Genomic DNA, 22212 nt, shown 5'->3' with positions numbered 1-22212 from the left:
TTTCTAACACTCTTGATTTGGCAAAGGTATTATGTAACTATGCAATTGTATTTAGAACAGGAATTGCACAGAGGCTACCAATACCATGGCTTCTGTATGTTTCTAACTTGATTTGGCAAAGGTATCATGTAACTATGCAATTGTATTTAGAACAGGAATTGCACAGAGGCTACCAATACCATGGCTTCTGTATGTTTCTAACTTGATTTGGCAAAGGTATTATGTAACTATGCAATTTGAAGTAGTTTTTTTTATTTTAAGTTTCTAACTAGCATGATATGAAATAGGTATAATGTAACTATGCAAATTTAAGTAGCATAGGAATTGCACAGAGGCTATCAATCCTATGCTTTAAAAATTGTACTGAAGTGAAGAAAACAGACAATTGACATTTCTTGTTTGTTCCTCTCCTTCATATAGTGGCACATGTTGGAGACTTTATACAGAAGATACATTTGGTAAACTGCCAGCCAATACTGTTCCAGAAATACAAAGGTAGATCAACATTATGTAAATGTTATGTTGTCACAACTGGTGGCATTTTAATGTGGGTACTAAATATAACAGAACTCTTAGTCTTAACATAGTAACAACATTGTATTTAAATAATTTGTATTCATGTTACAATTTAGTTTTATTGAGGGGGGGGGGTTCAGAAAATGTCAGCAAACTTCACCGAAATTATAAACATTGCCTCGAAATGTTAATAAAAGATAAATGATATTTTAGATTCAGTTCAGATCTTTGTGTTTTAATATTTTTTTCTTTTCTTTTTCTTGTTTCCATTTGAAACTTTTAAACAAAAGCAGTTGATTGGATTCACATTGTTTCATGTTTTTATGTGATTGTTGAATGTGTTCCCCATTTTCTTTCCTCATTTGATATAAAACTGCAAAGTGAGCAAGTTTCATATCTCTTTTATTGCTATATTTAAAAAGTAGTATTTATTTAATTAATCACCAATGATCTTTGTTCATATTATTGTTTCCTTTTACAGGGCCAACTTGGCTAATGTAGTCTTACAACTCTTAGCACTGAATGTTAAAGATGTATTAAACTTTGACTTCATGGATCCTCCCTCAAAAGAGGTAAAAGAAAGAGAAATTAATTACATTGTTTTTTATATCTCAAAAAGTAATTGTCATTAAGTATTCCTGATGATATATGTCTTGTTAATATGTTGTTTTCTCTCCGAGGGTACAATCTGATAATACCTAGCCTATTTCTTTTGGATGTCAACAGTTTCAACCCATAATATTATATGTAAATTAGGCTACATGTAGCCAACCGACACAGCCAGTTGGGATCATTTACCTATGCTAATACCACTGTATACTGTCTTCAAGTACCATGCTTCAAAGCACTCGTACTGACAGTACAAACAGTATAACAGTATAACAACAGTATAAGAATGTTCTCGTCCAACAGTCTGTTGACTTCAACTATGAGGGTGTTGTGGGCTTTGACCAAAGTGATGGTATTTCAAGTAACCTACTTCATCAAGCCATGAAACCATTTTGGAGACAAATGTTTATACTGTTACACAACAAACAAACTCCATATTTTGTATTAATAGATTTGTATTGTAGGAGATGTTGACAAACATATTGTAAACACCCATATGGTTATCCTTAAATTGTTTTTTTCCTTTTATCTATTTCTTTTTCTTTTCTATCTTGTAACTTTCAGTCTCTCGAGAAAGCCATTGATCAGCTACACCTACTCGGAGCAGTAGAAGAAAATAAAGAAGGGGCACAACTTCTAAAGGTAAAAATCTACTCAGGCTGTAGTAACAAGACAATTCAGGATATTGTATTACTTCTTGGACAGGGTTCAAAGCAGTTATTATACATATATGTATATATAGTTGCCTGATTATCGCTGTAGTGAAAAGAACTCATTGCGTGTGTGAGACTCGTGTGTGAGACGTGTGTGAGACATTGCGTGTGTAAGTTACAGCGTGATGGAATAGCGTGTTTATACATATCTATATAAATATATATATATACACAAACCATCATCAAGTTGTTTCATAAAATGGCGAAATTGTATCTTTTTATTTCTTAGAAAGGTTCTCTTAACAACATTAGTAACATGTTTGTAAAATTTGAGGTTTAGTCGCTGCTTTTCCTCCAAACTTGTCAACATGTTAATGTCAAATCGATCAATATTATTTGAAATATTTTAAATTTATGAATTTTGTAGCATAGAAGGCAAGGCATATATGTACTCTTGTGTTGTATTGTCATATTGCACAGTTCCACAGCTAACAGACTGCCCAGATGTGAAAGGAAGAAAAAATTTAGAAAAAATATTTCTCGACAATTTGACCACAAAAGCAGGAAATTCACATCAAGGGTGATAAGGTTCCTTGTGTGAATTTACTTGGAACGCACTGAATAACTTTATTTTAAATTTATCCTTTCTCTCATCTTGCTTTGCTTAATCTTATGAATCTAATGGCAACTTTTTTTCCACATTTGTTTTCAGCTCACATCCTTAGGTCGAGAAATGGTAGCCTTCCCATTAGACCCAAGACTGTCTAAAGTAATCTTGGCTGCGAAGGACTTTGGTTGTCTGTACGTACCTTTCATTCTCTTGCTAGGTGAAATACGAGAAGCTACCTCTGAAATCTAATCCTAAGTTTTTTCGTTAATTTGCTCTGTTCATTCAGTATTTACTATTGTTCCATTTTGTTCATTCCTTGCAATTGTTTCAGTTCATGTTATGGATCTCATTCATTCAATTTGTTTATTCACTTCGTTTATTTTCATTCACTTTTTCTTTTACTTCGCTCTCCACAATGATTTCATTCACTATCATTCACTGCCCTGTGTATTCACTCCTTGACTTCATTCACTCGGTTCACTTTATTCACTCAACTCACTCACTCCATATCATCCAATTCAACTCAATTCATTCAAAAATTATCTCATTTTAACAAAACAAAGCAAATATTGTCTTGTTGTTTTTTTGTTAACAATCTGTTTTTGTGTTTGTTTCTCAGGGAGGAAATACTCTCCATTGTTTCCTTGCTATCTGTAGATTCAGTAATCTATGCACACCCAAACAAGGTAAGTCATGGATGGTCCTGTGTAATGGGCTTAAATGTTTGCAGACTGCTGGTCATGAAACATCTGGTTACGTTTATTTGCAACATAATGTAACATGTAAATGCCATTGAGCACAACGTATGTGACTAGTCTGTTGTATGCAGTTGCAGAGCCAGGATATCGCGAAATTTAATGTTTTCATATTTTGTAATTCTATTTTCCTTTTCTCTTTTTCATCTGGTTTTCCATTCATGGCTGTCTACTTACTTTATTTCTACCTCTCCAGAGAGAGCAAGCAAATCAGCATTGGAAGAAGTTCACCTCATCGGATGGAGATCACATAATGTTACTGACCATCTATAGATCATTCAAAGCGGTCAAGGGTAACAAGGTCAGTGTCAAACAAACTCAAAGTTTCTTCAACTCGCTCGCTGCTTGCTCGACCAGGCGCGTAGCCAAGAGGGGGCAAAGGGGGCGACCGCCCCCCCCTTGAGCATATTTTTTTTTGTACGTTTTTATGATATCGCTAGTAATTTCAAGTAGAAAATGCTTAGATGCAACTTGTAAGGCCTGGGAAGTGCCATTTCCAGCGATCTGGGAGGCATTTTCGGCCAAAATTTTCATGTACGCTTCGCGCCAACCATGGTGGTGCTATGCTTAGATAGTTTCCAATGTCAAATCTACCGCTCTGATAATTTGCCTAAAGGGTCGCCCCTCCCTTGCCAAATTCCTTATTTTCGTCATGAAGTATTCCTAAACATACTGTTTATCTTTTGTGTGAAAATTTTTTAATTATGGGTAATTTTGTAAACTATTGAAATTATTCTTAATCTTTTCCAGAAATGGTGCTTTGAAAACTTCATACACAGCAGGAACATGAAACAAGCGATCGAAGTTCGAAAGCAGTTGAGAGAGTTGTGTGTGAAGGCCAAACTACCATTTCAGTCCTGCGGGCATGACACTGCCGCTATAAGGTAAGTTAAAATGTGTATTACCGGTGGTGATGTAACTACATTCTTAATGATGTAACTACATGTGTACATGTTCTTTGAACCAACAATTTACTTCATTAAAATTCATGATGGGTGGGGCTTGTAACCCACTGGTCAGCGTTTCGAATCAGAATCCTGTTCTATCAATAAATTTATTTGCTATTTGCTATTAACAAATCTTAAATCTCTTTCAGGAAATGTCTGGTACAAGGGATGTTCATGAACACAGCAGAACTACAAGTAGATGGCTCGTATTTAAGTGTAAGTGCACATCAGGGGGGTTTAGACAAAAATTATCTTGGCTTGTCATTTAGCCTCTGAAGAAGATCCTGCTAGGATCGAAACGTCAGGCCAACTTACTTTTACACAAAAATTATCTTGGTATAAGTTATGGCTATGGCTTGGTAGTTTGTCATCAAACTTACAGGTTGATATACCAAAAATATAAGAGAAATGGGAAGGATGCATATTTTAACTATATGTCACTTTTTAGTTAAATGTTGTTCTGCAATATCTTCCACGTCCTTTCCCCTCCCCCTCCCCCCCCCTCCACCCCAACATCCCCATCAAACAAGGCATCACCTGTACGGACCTTTATTTTGAGATAACAATGTTATTACAGAACTACTTTTTGGATATAAGTGCAGTAAGATAACATTTCCCTTACAAACCCTTGCGGTTCCCCGACCAATCTTCCTTCCTTGACCCGATCCGCTCACTAACGAACTCCTCTCTTGATTGGCACTTATGATGGTATTCACTTGAGAATACAATTAAGGAGTATGTTCATAGAATTGTACCTGGTTATATTAGTTTAACTATCACCTACTCATTGAGTTGATGTATCCTTTTTACTTTTTTCATCCAGCTGGATAATAAACAGCCAGTTTCTATTCATCCGTCATCTTGTCTGTTTAACTGTAAGCCTTCCTATGCTCTCTACGATGAGCTCGTCCAAACATCAAAAAGCTACATGAGGTAAAGATTTCAAATGCTTTGCCATGAAAAATTGCTCTCATAACTTGCCTGTGTTGTTCTAACTTCAGGGAGTACTGTATAACATGTTGATGGAATAAGAAACGATATCACTGCTCAGTCATTCGTTAACTATGGATTATACAGTGTGAGAGAAGGGGTCATAGTGAGAGTCACATGACAACTCTCCAAATGATTTTGAGACATATTTGAAGGACACAAACATCCAACTGTCAATATTGATCTATGTGGTAGAGATTACTGTTGTCAGTGTTGTGAACAACTTCCCCAAGCATTTCTATTTAGGAGATATCACAGATTTCATGGTCCTTCACGCAGAAGGCTCAATACTTGATCAAGTCTCAATATGATATCATCTTTGTGTTTTCCGTCTATGTTTGCAGTGTTTGTTTTGTAAAAGGAGATGAGTTTTGCAGATGCTGAATATAAAATATTAAAGCTGTGTTTACATGACCCTCATGCTGGCCATTGGTGTCAGTGTCAACACTGTTAATAAGCTTGTGAAGAGAAAAACAAAGACATATAGAAAAACCATGAAGTGGAGTTGTTCTTTAGAAAGACCTCTGGCATATAAGCTAATGGTAATGGTTGGACTTGTGCCCCCTTTAAGAAATAAGCTCACTGCAAAGCTTTATTCTCAGTCCTAAAGTATACTTATATAGCCTGTTATTAAGGCAGGATCCGGCTGATTTTTAATTTCATTGACATGGCATTAATTTAAAGTAGTCAACGTTGGTCACAGGAAGTTAGAACATGTTTCTTGTCTGTGCCTGTAACTGCTGTGTCTGCTTGGCATGGTAGCTTATTCTCCCATATTGTCACAAAACTCAGATATTAATGAAACCTAAAGAAGAACCTCAACCCCCCATAAGTCACATAGATGTTTATGATGAACCCTTCTTCCTAAATTCTATGAAAAAGTTTGTTCCATTTGTGAGGAGGTGCAGAGAGGAGGCATATACAGGAAATTGGGAAAGACATAGCAAACTACTGTACAAACCTTTCAACTCAATATATATTACATTTCAGAAACGTCTGCTCTATAGACCCGGAATGGCTCTACGAAGCCGCGCCAGGTTACTTCAGACAACGGTTTGTGAAGAGGTGAAGCAACAGTCCTGTGATACTATGTCATGAATGTGCCTTGGTACTGCCATGACGGTGGTCAGAGTGCTCGTGGGGTTCAAGCTGTGTCAACTTTGACAGGGATCAATGAAGATGTACTTGGTTCTTTCACTAATCAGACCAAACGTGACCATAAACTTAGCCTTTAAAGGGTCTGGTTTGTTTATGCTAGTGGGATCCTCTTCAAAGGCAGACCGATGATTGGTAGAAAGAGAAAACAATGGCAGGGAGTCATTGGTTAAATAGAAAGAACATTGGCAGGAAGTCATTGGTTAAATAGAAAGAACAATGGTGGGAAATCATTGGTTAAATAGACAGTACAATGGCCGGATGTCTTTGGTAAAGTAGAAAGAACAATGGCCGGATGTCTTTGGTAAAGTAGAGAGAACAATGTCAGGAAGTGATTGGTTAAAAGACAGTACAATGGCAGGATGTCTTTGGTAAATTAGAAAGAACAATGGCAGGATGTCTTTGGTAAAGTAGAAAGAACAATGGCAGGATATCTTTGGTAAAGTAGAAAGAACAATGGCAGGATGTCTTTGGTAAAGTAGAAAGAACAATGGCAGGATGTCTTTGGTAAAGTAGAGAGAACAATGTCAGGAAGTCATTGGTTAAAAGACAGTACAATGGCAGGATGTCTTTGGTTAAGTAGAAAGAACAATGACAGGATGTCATTGGTAAAGTAGAAAGAACAATGTCAGGAAGTTAATTGGAAAAAAGGACTTCATAGTAATAATCATTGCTGTACAAAAATGTAATTGGGTAACATCTTCTGCTTAAAATTAACATTATTGAAGGGAAAATAACTAATAAGGCATAACGTTCATTGTAAAGAGGCTATATCATTGTTAATGCAGTTCTTCTGAGATGCAATTATTGCTTCGCAGCTAAGATCATGTATCTGTTATTTCAGACACACAGTAACTCAGTAGATCTCACATGAACCTTTTACAGAGATTGTGTAGTATCTATTCCCTATTCAATGGATCTTGCACCTTACTAAATTATGTAACACCAGTATGATTACACAGTTACAGGTTAGATGTAAGAGACTTGGGTTGAGAGAGGATCAAGCTGTTTGTTTATAATGCCCATGTTCCATCTTGGGTGACTTTTCTTGATAAGACAACATTCGAATCAATAAGAAAGACAACTCTGTCGTGTTAAATTTGAGACAACAAGTGCACTCAGAGTAATTTATTTCATTATCATGGATGTATTTCAACTCAATTCGTAACAACTAGCAGATTAACTTCTAAAATGACATATTGAACTCCTCGATTATTAAAGTGATGGAAAACAACAAATGCAACAATATTATAAATTCCTCTTTGTGTCTGGTTTCTATTCTTGGACTGCATTAGTAATATGTCTCTCCAGGAGCATCCATGAAGAGCGAGTCACTGTCCACTAGACCCCAAATACTCAGAATTCTGTGACTAACTGAACATACTTCCTGTCACTCTAGTGACCACCCCCCTCCCACCACCCACCCCCACACCCACCACCTTCTCCATACCCCTTTATGAAATGTTACAAAAAGCAATGACTCCCAACTAAAGTTTGCAAATGTTGCCAGTTATGAATTTGCTAGTCAAATAAAGCTATCGAAGAACCGAAGCCTGAATGCTGCCATAAAACCAATCATGTAAAATAAATATAGATTTTGAATATTATATCGGAAGGAATATAACTACTATCTTGTGGAATGCACAATGTTCAAGGTGACTATAAGGATGGAATCTCTCAACATGACAACTAGATTTCTAAAATGTTTCAATCAAGGTACTTTATATTGGCAAACATAAATAAATAATATGAACAACAAGTTGATAAATTTTGATAAATTGTAAAAACCTTTGCATCTTACCTCTGGAAGGAAAATTGAGAGAAACCTTTGAAATGCCTGATTATTTCCAGCAGAGAAGATATTGGCAACAGATAATCTTTCCTTTTATTTACCTCTTCGTAAATCTAAATATCAGATAGTAAAATTCTGCTATTTTTTATCCAAACAAAACTGGTTGAGTCTGCAATGACTTATTTTTGAAAGATATGAGCACAACTTACAAATTAGTTGCTTCATCGTACTGGCAAATGCTGAATCTTAAAAAAAAAGTAATTTTTATTTGCTTTGTTTATATCAGTGCTTCTCAACCAGGGTCCAGGTGGACCCCCAGGAAGGAATTGAAAAGTATTGGAGGTGAAGAAGAAATGGGGTGTGGCCTTCTACCTATCTGGTTGATACCGATATTATATTATTAAAAGGTTGATAAGCACAGGTTTACATGTTAGCCAACAACACTAAAAATAGCAGATGTAGAAACTAACATCAAACAAACCTACTTCAGGCAAATAGTACATTCTCCTATTGATCCGCTGTCAAAAAAACAATATGTTGTGATATTAATCAATGTCACATGGATACTAAAAATCATGTAACATTTAGCTTGACTAGTCATGTTTTATTTCAAAGGTAAGGGCAGACCCTGTGTTATTGTAATATTGTAATAAAAAATAGCCGGTAAGTTTGTAAACTTGCCAGAAAATGATGAGTCAACTTCAACAAGCTCCTACCAAAATTGTTTTCTTCTCATCAAAAAATTGTTGCATTCAGGGCAGAAGAGTACAGCCTAAACACACTCGAGGAATGAAACTTCCATCTAGTTTCCCAGCAGACTTGTAATCAGTCCAAACTCGTGCTCCTAATACTAAACAATCTGGAAATTGACGCAGTACTAATTAAACAAGCTCTGTATCAAAAAATAAAACTTTCAGAGCGGACAAATCTATCTAAGTTTAGTCATCTAGCTGTTCCACTGCCCGTTTGTCTCTCTCCGTCTCAATGTACTCAAAGTCTGCCCTCATCTCCTCCTCGCTGAGCCGCTCCCTGGCGATGTCGTCACAGGGCGTGCTCAGACCAGATCCGTGGCCGTCGTCTAAGATGATACCGAGTTCCTCGTCGAGGCTGGAGGCGAACTGGGTGTTCTTGATGTATGGATCTACATCTTGCAGACTTAGACTTGAGATGCGGCCATCAGCTGGGAATAGAATGTTTTATGATTATTTCAGAATTACAGGATCGGTGGTGGACTACAGAACTAAATATAGTTTTAAGGAGAAAACATCATCCACAAAAATAAGTAGAGAAGTTTCAATATCAAAATAAGTGGTAAAATTGTATGGTATCGTTGACCAAAGAAGGTGCTACAAATCTTAAATATTAAAGAGTGAAAATCATTAGTGAATGGATTTGGTAACTTCCCTGGTCAAGTTCTCCCCACGCCCCCACAACTCCCCACGCCCCCCCTCCCATTACCCATCCCATCCGTTCTGCAACTGATCGCCCTCCACCTTACCAGATATTCTCCCGGACTGAGATGCTAATTCCCAGGTCAGTTCCTCTAGGGTTTCCTCATCTGCTCTGTTCTGTCCGTCGTCCCCGTTATCGTCGTCAAACCTTGAGAAATTGTCTCCCTCTATCTCGATGCGGCTGGCACTTCTCGGTGGTTCGTCTTTTGGAGCGGCTCTTTGGGTACTTCCTCTCCCACCAGTGGATGAGGTAGCCCGTTTCTGGTTACCGTGGATCCCGTCCGCCCCACTGCCTTGAGCAGGAGCCGAAGTCTGCTGACTCAAAACCCAGGAGATGGTGTTACTATCTACTCTGTTCCCTTTCTTCGTTCCCGATTGCTTCCTGCGTAGCGACGCTGACCCTCGCCCCCCTTTGGTCTGTTTTGGGGGTGAGGGGATATGAGTCACCTGGTTATTGCCTTCATCAGTCACAGACAGACTGCTAGATGGACGCCACACGCCAGGACCTGCAGAGGTTTAGAAAACAATGAAACAGTTCTCCAGTGCTGACCCTAAATATTTACCCAGTTAAACTTGCTGAAAGTTTTTCGAAATCACTTTTCTCACCCTCTAAATTATGCCTAGACATTTTAAAGAGCATGAAAGTAGACATTCAAATAAATGCCCTCAGTGAGGATAAATGATTTGGGCTGGGAGTACAATGCTTCTTTCAGTTTGAGTATAATTAACTGACCATTATTTGAATTTCAAACATATTTAGGCTATAAATTGATGAGCCTGATGACCTACAAGTATTCTGTTGCTTTGGCTCTTAAAGTGTGAACTATATCCTCGCCACTACTTCCCTTCCTTCACCATCCCCTTTGCACTTTTGGTGGAATGAGGAGTGACCAGAGAAGAGAAACTTGTGTCAGAAAGTAAGGTATATCAGCCCAAAGGCATTTAGAGACAAGTTTGTACCGAGGGGACAATAATGTCCCAAGCGCCTCTTTTTGAAGTCTTCATTTCACGTTAATAATATATTATGAAAATGAGAATATACATACATTAATTCTTGATCTCATATTTCACGCAGCCCAGCGAATTGACTTTTCACATAAGCAACACTACTAGACATCATTGTAATATTCCACATAACCAAATCGGCAATCACACTATGTGCAACCAGCATTAGAAATTTGTTGACAATTGTGCTGACTTACAATGTAGAAAATGAAATCCTGATGTATATTTTTCATAAATTTCAGATAATTTTTTTGGCTGTGGATCTTAAGTTTAAGTAGTTTGACATCATGATGAAAAAAAACAAACGTCAGAAAGAAATGGTCAAAACATTCCAAAGTAAAGACCTGTCTCAACTTTAAAGGCATTGAAGACTTGCTCCAAACCGCCTGCAGCCATCTGAAAAAGTTAACTCTCCGTTGCTTGCAAGTGACGTTTTGTTCGTGATGCTACAAAATGCAGACAGTACAGTAATGAAAAGTGATACCTTGTTACCTTTAGCAGGACCTGAGATGTCCATTGCTGTATTGTTTTTACACTGTGCTGTGGGTATTAACCGCAGCTGTATGTACTGACTGTACACTAGTGTCTCGTTACCGATGGTAGCGAGCTGTGTGTGTGTATTTGCTGGGATCGATGGTGGTGTCTAACACTTCTGTTACACCTCATTCGAAACTAGGTCAGATTACCGGTATTAGACGTTTCTTTTTGCGCAAGTCTTCACACCCTTTAAACTACTCCAAATTACACAGCCCAAAAAAAAAAGAATTTCAAAATTCATCCTATTTACCTTGATAAGTACATTTCTCCATCGCAGTCGATGATGGTACATTTCTAGAGATGGCTCCTGCCTCTGTTTCCTCATCACCTAATCCAGCTTTGAAGAACTTCTCGAGACCGTCTGAGTACTTATGCCGTTCGTTTCCTTTAATCCCTGTCTCGATCAATCTCATCAAACCGTCAGAAGGAGCTTTAGTCAGCCCCCCTGGAGTACTCCTCCCAGAGTTAAGACTTGCCTCGCCCCTATCTTTTGATATCAGTCTTTCATCCAGAGACTTTTGAGGCACATTTGAAATTACTTTTGGGCTACTTTCAGATTGTTCTGATGGTTTAACTTTGTTATCTACACCTGTTTTAATATCTCGATTCTCTGCTGGAAGATTTTCCTTTGTGGCTCTTTCTACTCTTTGATCACTGTCCTCTATAGAGAATTCCTCTTCTCCCGTAATCTGGACCACTTCGCACCCCCCTGTACTCCTGCTTCTTGGGCTGTCAGTAACAGGCAGGGCTGTGGCCTCCTCTACGCTGTAGACAGATTCCACTTCGAGGTCTTGCGATCCTATAAACTAAAATGTAAAAGAGAAAACATTTCGACACTTAAAGAAGAGGGTCATGGCTTGCAATGTATCAACTCGCATTACACAAACCCTAGAGACAACAGGTATCAATAGACAACGGCAGTATTAAAATACTTACAAACAACGTCTAGATCCAACTTAGGAAAATGGCTACGAATTAGGTAAATTTACCATAAAATGCAGCAAGCTGGATGTTTCAACTCTATTTCCATAGCAACCACTACAGTTCTACTCTAACCAATGCATCATATTCTTCACAGACTGCCATAAATCTGACTGTATTTGATGTACTTTCTTGAGATACCGTGTTTACAAGGTTTTCACGATTTGACCCCTGGTGACCCCAAATGACCTTTGACCTCCACCAAAAACAAAAGGCTTCTTGTATTTAATATGGTACTTCTACACACTAAATTTGAAATTAGTCTGACCTTACCTTCTAGAGATATCGTGTTTAAAAGCTGGGCGTCACAAACGCACACACATATACACCATCATGAATGCAAAGGTCATGATTATCATCGAACCAAAAAAGGGCCAAAAAATGACATGAATCAATCAATAATTACCTGATCCTTGATTTCAGTTATTACTAGTTGTCTGGGCAGTCTTTGGAAGTCAAGAGTGTCTTTCTTTGTCGATGGTTCGCTATAACCACTGAAGATGCTGATGCATCTCTCGTGCTCCTCTTGCATCTCGCTGCTCATCTCTGGACAAAACGGAGAAAGATGCATGAAGAAAAGGAGATGAGAAGATGTGATGACATTAGGAATGAAAAAACGAAAATACAAAGCAGAAGCCCAAAGAGTTCTTCGGACACCAGCAACACATAGAACAGCTAGACAATCAACATCATATTATGAGACTTACTCAAGTCTTTATCGAATCCGTTCACGAGCTCCATGTTTCCATTTTTCGGAGTTGTTGGGGTGTGGTTGTTGAGCCTGGGAGAGGTGGGAGAGGGTGACAGACCTGGAATCTCCGTCCTGCGGTGTTTCTTCAAGAGCAGTTTATCTGCATAGCTCAACGAGGAGTCGCTGAACTTGATCTCGACTACCTTTTGACCGTTCTTATCTACTACGCTGGTGTCACCAACCCCCATGTCATGCACTGCAAACACAGGAATAACACAAGAATTTATTGAAGACTGCCATGAAAATTTACGATAGAATCTTCCGTAAAATTGTGACTAAAACATTAAAATATTTATAAAATAATATTAAGAAAAATACAATAAGTAACCAAGATGCTACTGTCAGAAAAAAACATCATTTAAGAGTGGGCATTTAACTATATTACATTTATTTAATCTATTTTACTATTTACATACTTCTGAATTGTTTTGGACTATATGCATTTTAGTTTTTAGTATCGTTTAGTACGGGTGTGTTTTTTATATTGTTGCTTTTGGCTTTTTTTTGCCTTATTGGTTCTATCTATTAAATATTTTGGTTTTTGTTACTATATGTTTTAAGGTTTCACATTTGTAAAGCACTTTGAGCAGCTTTGCTGATTATGCGCTATATAAATATTACTTATTATTATTACCAGTGGGCCTTGGCTGAGTAGCGTTATTCCCAGGAGTGGTGGCACGCTGCTCCGAGTTCTCATCTCCATCTTGCTTACGCATGTTTCTCCACTCAGCGAGGGCAGCGGCAAACGATGCTGCACTTTGCTCTTCATCGTATTCTCCCTCCAGCAGTGAACCTCCCTCTGACAAATTCTAAAAAATATAAACATATTTATTATTCTATTTTTAAATTATTATCGGTAGTGACTCTTTACTAATGTAGCACATATATAGTCCAGATCTACAGTCCAGATCTACAGTCCAGATCTATAGTCCAGATCCATAGTACAGATCTACAGTCCAGAGCTTCAGTCCAGATCTATAGTCCAGATCTACCGTCCAAATCTACGGTCCAGATCTTCAGTCCAGATCTATAGTCCAGATCAACTGTATCCAGATCTATAGTCCAGATCTACCGTCCAAATCTACGGTCCAGATCTTCAGTCCAGATCTATAGTCCAGATCTACAGTCCAGATCTACAGTCCAAATCTACAGTCCAGATTTATAATCCAGATCTTCAGTCCAGATCTATAGTCCAGATCTACAGTCCAAATCTACGGTCCAGCTCTTCAGTCCAGATCTACAGTCCAGATCTGCAGTCCAGATTTATAGTCCAGATCTACAGTCCACATCTATAGTCCAGATCTACAGTCCAGATCTATAGTCCACTTCTTTTGTCTTCTTCCCAACAGATCAACTCCTTTACCAAAATGTTTGGAAAAATACTATGAAGTCTTTCCTTTCACTAAAAATGGTTAAATTAATTGAAAATTAAATCTGAAAGGGTCAGGTCACACTTGGACCTCTCTGCACCTCTCCATCCTCCGACTAGAGACATCTCTACGCCACCAAATTCCTCTTGCCGACTTTCAAAAGTTTGAATTTACTGACTGTGTACGAAAGGTCATAGTAGCTTAAAACTTGTAAACAGATGTAAATACCCTTGGGATCTCTTACACTGATTCAAGTAAAATATAATAACAATTTATGTTTAACTCCAGCACTAATTACTGAAAGAGAATCGTACAAACTTAAACGATAAGAGCAAATTATTCTTCAGACAATTGCTTACCTGTTGACTCTGAACAACAAGGACTTTCCCTTGACCTCCTAAGGGGTGGCTGCTGGAACCATTGTTACTCTTTGGGGTCTCTGGTCTTCGATTAACAATAGCTTTATTGTTGTTTTCTTCATCGCTAAAGAGGAGAATAATACAAAAATGTTGATTGTGATTTATTACAAAATAAATTGTTCTGATAATCTCCTACTTTTAATGATGACTATAACAGAAAGGTACAATTTTTGACAGATCATAAAAGGCAGCCCTTACCTTAAAGGGAATAAGATACGATCTTCAGGTGAATCATATGCCTACCACCAGATTTGTTTTTATTTCAGTACCTCCACTATAATGCAGGCCAAATACCAATTTATCATTCACCCAAATTTTAGTGTCCATCAAATATTGAAGTTTTCTTGTCAAAAGCAAGTTCCATGACCAATTTCTAAGTCATTTGACTTACCGAGCTATCTTTGTTGAGTTTTCGCTAAAGGACTGGTAGGGTATCGACCGGTGGTTCCGTAAGGCTCCCTTCAGGTGAAATTTGGCAAAACATGTGGTACAGTAGTTTTCACCACATTCCATGCAAGTCTGAAAAAACAAAAGGCCAGCGAGATTCCATATTACTTTTCCCATATATTTATTACAATAATATATTAACATCATCATTTGCTTAAAAGTTGATGTTAATGCCAGATTTCATCATTTCCTGCCTAGGTTTGATTTCGGTGAACTCAAGTAAAATATGAATACACCCTATTGGCATTGTACTGAGCTTAACAACCCCAGAAGTGGAAGTTGGAACTTTTTTCCAATCCGACTCCCACCCCCCTGCCTCCCCCCACCGGTGGTATCAGTAGCCTTACCAAGGATACAGCTTTAGCTTCACACTGGCCACAAGCTGGACCCTTGAAGTTTTTCCTTGCTGGCATGGAATCTCCAGAAGAGAGTCCATGGTTGGCTTTAGGCCTCTCAGGAATATCTGCCAAAACAATACGATATGCAGTGTATCAAAATATTGTGAAATACTTTTATATACATTGCAACTGGTCATCGAGAATAAGGAATAACTCCTGTATGTATGTACGTATATAGTTTAGATCCTCCTGCAAGCAGGAACTCGCGAAGAAGCCTCATTGGCTTATCAAAGCCGCAAGCTGACCGAAGTCAGTCTCTTAGATTCATATTTAACGTCCATGATTATGAATTGTCAATTGTCAACAACTGTAACTCGACGACATACATTAATCTTGGAGTGACTTGAACTGGGGACCTTAATATGATTGGAAGGCACCGGCGGTAACCACAGAGCTAACACTCCTGTCAGTCTAAGTTGAAGCAACATAGTTTCTGTTTTATACCAGAGTTTGAAAACAAGTCACATCATTTCAACATGGAGTCAAGTCTGGTTAATACAAGAATTGCACCGAGTGACTTTCATTTATAGGTCAGGTCGAGTCGCTGCCAGTGACTTTCAACACAAGTTAGCTCATGGACTTCAGATAACTGTATTATCTCTATGGGGGGGGGGGGGGGGGGGAGACTGCACTAAGTTGTTGAGTTACTTCACTGTTGAAAGTAATGGACTCCAGGCAGGACTCGTAACATACCTTATCAAGGTTTTTAACAACAGGTTAATTGCAATTGGTCAAAGTTTGACAAACCCTTGGGTTTATTATCATTCAGCTACCAATAATTAGCATATGATAATTGATAACAATTGACTGTAAATTAAATGATTCTTTTCATATTAGATGTCTAACACATTTTGGTAAACTGGCAGATTTGGTATGAGTAGAAGACTTTGACAGTAGTAAGTTTATATTTCTTCTCGTTACAGGAACACCACACTTTGGCAGTGACTTCACATTCACACAAGAGGGGTTTTTTTTTTCAAAATTATTATTAACTGAGAAAGCAGCACTAGTGGGACTGGATAACATTTCAAAAGAGGAACCTGTCACACAGGTTCAAATGTGCATGGTCAATGGTGTTTAAAGATCTCTGACACTAGGTAACACAATCACTTGAAAGTGCTTATCAGCATGTGAACGCATACAGAAAAGAGCCTAATTGGCAAGACAAGGTCCCACGTATGCACAAGCATGTGAACGCATACAGAAGAGCTGCATGATTGGCAAGGTTCAAGGTTCCACTTGTGCACAAGCATGTGAACGCATACATAATAGCAGCATGATTGGCAAGGCTCAAGGTTCTATGTGTGCAGTTTTGCCAAATGCAAAAAAAAAAACATTTTTTGAAAACAGAAGTTAATGCACATAATACTTTTTACTTTATAAGCCCATGGTTTTAGCAACATCACATTTATGACGGTCTACTACCAGTGTAGATACATTAATGGCATTCACCCTGATATTTGTTAATGTTATGTATCCCCTCCTCCTGTTCCCCATGCCTTGATGGGAATACTTACCTAGTGGCAAATCCTTTAGAACTTTAACTTTCCTGATCTACAAAGGACACAAAGGAAGGAAAATTGATAATTTAATCTATAGAGTTTTAAAACAATTGTTCAAAGACATTTTTTTCTTTCAAGCAATTAGTATTCATCAGATCTCCTTTCCCTTCTTTAGTAAAATCTGTGGTTGCAAACAACATCAAATTACCTTGCTTTTATCTGAAGGTTTGCTGGGTTTCTGAGGTCCCTGCTTGCCCTTCTTCAGCAGCTCCGAACCATGAGCGGTAAGGGTTCCAGAGGTTCTCCCAGAGGCCCAGATATTGCCTCGCCCCTGTGCTCTGTCAAAGGAAATGTGTACATCTCAATTATGTTAGTTACAAATGATAACAACATATGGGTTATTCCATAAATAAAGAGTCACATTCATGATAGCATTGGTGTCACTATTAAACTTGAGGTGCAATTAAAAAGCACCTTTATAATAGTCAAGTACCAAAGTGGTTTTGAGCCCAATAGATAAGACATATTTACAACCATAATTTGTAAACTTGTTATGTCGAAGGGAAACCAACAATATGACAATGTTGGACACTTAAAATTTATGGAATGAATGATAAAAATATACTTTGCTGCTACAGTATATAAAGTAAATAAATGATCTTCACATTAATTCTTCAACACTCTCTCAGGGTTGTGTCACCAACAACTTAGACACACAGATTATGCAGAACCGAATCTCTGCTTTAATTCTGTGCTAGGTAGGTGGCAGTCTTTTGTGGGCCAAGCCGGCTGATATTACATTGAAAACCTACTTTCGCTTGGGTTTATTATACAAGACTACCAATATCACATCTCCTTACATTACAAACACAACCAGGTTTTACTGAAAGTTAAGGAAAAGGATGTTTTGGAAAGTTTTAATTAGCTATTTGTTATGCAGCCAGCCAGACCTACTGCATCAACATGATTCTATTTTTATGATATAATATACATGAATCCACCACTTACTGTCTTTCCTGTTTTTCTCTGTTCATGGTCATTTTGAGTTCGTTCAATCTCTCCTCCATTCTACGACTGTCTATCTCCAGCTGTTGTGTAGCATTTTTATCTGCGTTGAAACCTCTGCCAAATGGTAAAATAAAAAAATGAGTAATTATTTAATACACCAAGGTAAAATAATACGAAACTAAATAATATAAAAGAAGATCACACGCACCCTTTTCATAGTCTTATCATGTTCAACAGATCCGGGATACGATTACAGGTGCCCCATACTAAAACGTCCAGGTTCCATAATTCTTTCTTACCTGAGGCAATACACTTGTTTAACTCGCGTGCAAAGCAATCTGGCCACAGTGTGTGATCTGTCACTTGCAGCTCTCTGTGCTGCTTCTGTTACAGTTCTGGTTCTGCTTATTTAGTTTTATTCTCGTAGTTGTTCACTATAATAGCTTGTTTGTTGTATGGTTTTGTTTGTATTCACTACTGTCTTATGTTTACTGTCGACGGGAAATCATTTTCCATTTTTGTTTTTAAATGGACAATAAAGTTTCTATCTATCTAATACAGGTATAGATGGATTGTTCGAAACAGACAGCAATTTTATGAAATAATAAAATGCCTACAAATGCTGTCTTCTCTCACCTGTCATATGATGCAGGATTCAGTAGGCGAAGAGATTCAGCTTCAACCAAGGTTTATTGTTAAAAACCAAATTTCCAATTTTGGCTATTTATGACTATTTCCAGTAGTATGTATGCATGAAATATTGGTCACAACTTTTACAATTTTTTTTTCATTAGTCCACGGCTTGGATCATGTCATCTGTGCACATGTTATGTAGCTCTGTCATACCTAGGCTACCAATAATGAAACCTTCCACAAAATCCTGGCATTCTTGAACCTGGCTGTCATTGCTTAGTACAGTTACTCACTCCAATTAACATTCTGGAAACTCAGGCCTTCTTTACGGCACATATCTCAAAACAGGTATTATAAATCTATTGTGTAACATCAAATTGTAGTATTAGGCTAAGTTGTTGTGATTCCTCCCTTATTGCTGCACATGTCATTTGACAGCTCTGATGTCTGACCAACAACACAGTCATTTTGGAATGCTTTAGATGAGACGGCTAGACTGGTGATTAAATACCTGGATAATATACAACAGGCCGATACTTCAGCACTTCAACTAGACAATAAAGAGGGTCAGTACACAGCATGTGCATGCAAGGCAAAGTTTGATACTAGGGTATTAGTTAATCACAGTGCCAATAGTATGTATGTGCTAAGGTTATCAGTACAAATACCATTAAAGCACTTTGCAATAATTTAGTAGTTTGGGACCCCTACTGACAGATACTCCATCGTTTTTTTTAAATTTCAAAGTTGATCAGTAATTGGCCCAAACTTCTAGCATGCAAACACTTTATCAAAGTTTTAAAGTTTTTGTGGAGATTCTGGCCCTCCAATTATACCCAGACTTTCAGAGTTGTTGAATTTGAAAATTATAATCATCCCTGTGAAAGAAAAGCCACATCCCTGTAAAAGAATAGCCATTGGGGTTGGCAGCATGATACTTGATGAAGTTTGAATGTGACTGACCATTCTCCTACAGGGATGTGCCCACGCTGGGCGGCACTGGGCGGCCCCGCCCAGCACTAAACATTACCGCCCAGCACTGTCTTAAAAATCGTGAATCCCGCCCAGCACTATTTTCATCTAAAATCCTGACATTCCTAACAATATATTCAACATACATTGGGCCTAGCCAGGCTAGCCTATACCAAATTCATACAGACTAATAATGCATCAGTTACGCATGTGAGATACATTACTTACGGCTCTCAATCGGTCCCTTGTAAAATCTCTTTGAAACAAACTAATAATTTTTACCAGATCATAATTATTTCACTAAAAAAAAATTAAAAAATGTAAATTGTTAGCAAAACTAGTACTTGTGTATGTGCTTTAAAACCTACACAAGTGCCAGCATTTGGCATCTGAGCACCTTCAAAAATCAGTATAACCGGCACTCAGGAAATCCTGGGCACATCCCTGCTCCTACTGTCTAGCATATTTGATGACAACAATGGTGACCTTTAAATTAACCACAAGGCTAACATTCCACTAGTACACAATGATGTAGCTTTGAAAAGTGCAACAGAAAACCTACTTCAGCTTTATGGACTTTGGAGTCCTGGTAGAGGTGTTGAAGGGGCGTAAACTGGACATCTTAAAAAGTCTCCTTGCCTCTGACTTATGAATATGACATCATTTGTTGGAGTCTTCCAGTTGACATTCCTGTGATACAAGAAGAACAATCATAAGTATTTGGAAATTGATCCGTACAATATTACACGGTTCACACATTGAGTAGTTTGAGGCAATTGATCAATACAATATTACACGACTCACACATGGAGTATTTTGAGTCAAATGATCCATACAATGTTACACGGTTCACACATTGAGTAGTTTGAGGCAATTGATCCATGCAATATTACACGGTTCACACATTGAGTAGTTTGAGGCAATAGATCTGTACAATATATTACGGTTCACACATTGAGTATTTAGAGTCAATTAATTCATACACTGTGCATACACATTGAGTAGTTTGAGTAAACTAATCCATACAATATTACACGGTTCACACAATAAGTATTTTGAGTCAAATGATCCATACAATATTACAAGGTTCACAAATTGATTATTTGAGTCAATTGATCCATACAATATTACACGGTTCACACATTGAGTATTTTGAGTCAAATGATCCCTACAATATTACAAGGTTCACACATTGAGTATTTAGAGTCAATTGATCCATACAATATTACACAGTTCACTGCGTAGGGCACATCATTAAACTCTTCATCCAAGCATTACTACATGGTACTAGAACAGACCTACCAACCTGTCTTTTACAAAGATAGGAAAATTGCATTCCCATAATATAGGGGGATATGAAGATAAAAGTGGAGAATTGGGTAAAACTTAATTAGAACAAGATAGTGATACACAATATTGCAAACAAATGGGTACCTTGCATTTGGTACCTTAAGAAATTATGTGCTGCAGCATGGCACAGTGTATTATACAGTTACTTCCCAACAAAGGATGTGAATTTCTTGACTCTCCTAGCCTAATGCAGGCAAAACATACAACTGGCCAAGTTCTGATGGTAAATTAGAAAACAAAACATCAGAAATCAAATTTTGCAAGAAGATTAGCACACAACAATTGGAGAGTGCAGGATTCCAGTAAACTGGAAGAGTTGGCAAGTTAACTCAATATAACATCATATCAAAGCCTAGGTTTGTTCATATTATTCATTATAGCTAGCCTAGTCCTAGGCATTGACATAGTTGGGTTCATCTGTAGATTGAAGGGATAGTCCTACTCCTAGGGTCCTCTAGTTATGTTGAGTTGTAAGTAATGAGTGTTGTGTCAGACCCTAAGTTATTTCTTCCTTAAAGGTTATGTACTGATGCATTTGCATTGTTCTATGCCTTGCATTTACACTAAGTATAAATTGTTACACTATGTAGTAAGTCTTTTGCCCAGCTTTTCAAAATAAGAAAGTTAGGAAGATTCTCTCTGATTGTCTGAGGATGCCTGTAAGACTCTTGTGCATACTTTTGTCACTTGTAATCTTGATAGTTGTGGCACTTTATAAATTTATTATTATTATTATTATGCTAGTCTAACACTTACTAGGCCTAGTATTTATTGTTTTTGTTCTAACTTCTTACTCCTAGTTATTCTTTGCTTAACATGCAGGCTAGGGGCCTACACTAGTTTTACCAGGTTAGTCGAAATAATTGCAAGTCACAATCTTGGAGCATATGAGGGTTAAAACCATAATTTTAAATGAAATATGGCGATAGTAAGAGACTAAGAGTAAGATAACCAACGGTTATGAATATGATTTTGCTAGCGTACTATTGTGTAGGTTTAGGGTATGTGCATTGGCCTAAGCCGACATCCGAAGCGTCTTTGCACTATGGCAACTGTTAGGTTTAGGCTAGGCCTAACGTAAGACAAAGTTTATTCTACGTAGCCTAACACTCAATTACACTAATCAGGTCAAATTACGTCAAAATAACGGATCTCAGTGAATAAAATGCCGTAAGATTTTGAAAATTATATTCGTAAAATTATCTGACGTGTCTTGATAACACTTGAGTGAACTGTCAATGCTTCTAAGTGACAATGGAACCTTTCGGTAATCTCACGGAGTTCCAAAGAAACAAAAAATTCAATCACTTTTTCGAGGGCGCTATTTGACTACTTAAATCAGAGTATCAACATTCTTCCGC

At 37.7% G+C, this 22212-nt stretch overlaps 2 protein-coding genes across 8 annotated transcripts in view; one reads left to right on the top strand and one right to left on the bottom strand.

Annotated features, from left to right (window-relative positions):
* LOC139974805 (ATP-dependent RNA helicase DHX33-like) overlaps positions 1-7493 on the top strand; it is a 22314-nt gene extending 14821 nt beyond the window's left edge. Inside the window, exons 14-23 of the mRNA XM_071982241.1 lie at positions 421-495; positions 998-1088; positions 1690-1767; positions 2491-2579; positions 3008-3074; positions 3340-3444; positions 3894-4027; positions 4240-4306; positions 4914-5023; positions 6071-7493. Of these exons, the coding sequence (XP_071838342.1) occupies positions 421-495; positions 998-1088; positions 1690-1767; positions 2491-2579; positions 3008-3074; positions 3340-3444; positions 3894-4027; positions 4240-4306; positions 4914-5023; positions 6071-6149 (895 nt within the window). The 3' untranslated portion in view covers positions 6150-7493. The remainder of the gene's footprint in view (positions 1-420; positions 496-997; positions 1089-1689; positions 1768-2490; positions 2580-3007; positions 3075-3339; positions 3445-3893; positions 4028-4239; positions 4307-4913; positions 5024-6070) is intronic.
* Positions 7330-22212, bottom strand: LOC139974803 (uncharacterized). 7 transcript variants are annotated; one of them, XM_071982235.1, is made up of 15 exons: positions 22060-22183; positions 20936-21068; positions 20064-20191; positions 17897-18010; positions 17097-17226; positions 16904-16940; positions 15336-15451; positions 14933-15060; positions 14482-14605; positions 13387-13561; positions 12709-12948; positions 12408-12547; positions 11271-11826; positions 9526-9984; positions 7330-9207 (listed from the first exon to the last, which is right to left on the bottom strand). In XM_071982235.1, exons 3-15 carry the CDS (start codon positions 20120-20122, stop codon positions 8966-8968), a joined length of 2520 nt encoding a protein of 839 aa, XP_071838336.1. In that variant the 5' UTR covers positions 20123-20191; positions 20936-21068; positions 22060-22183; the 3' UTR covers positions 7330-8965. The 7 variants fall into 7 exon arrangements, with proteins under 7 accessions (XP_071838336.1, XP_071838338.1, XP_071838337.1 ...); XM_071982237.1 differs by having other exon boundaries at positions 20950-21068; XM_071982236.1 differs by having other exon boundaries at positions 21989-22113.

The sequence above is a fragment of the Apostichopus japonicus genome, chromosome 10 (assembly GCF_037975245.1).
Source record: "Apostichopus japonicus isolate 1M-3 chromosome 10, ASM3797524v1, whole genome shotgun sequence".
NCBI lineage: Eukaryota > Metazoa > Echinodermata > Holothuroidea > Aspidochirotida > Stichopodidae > Apostichopus > Apostichopus japonicus.
This window is presented reverse-complemented; position numbering and strand designations above follow the sequence as displayed.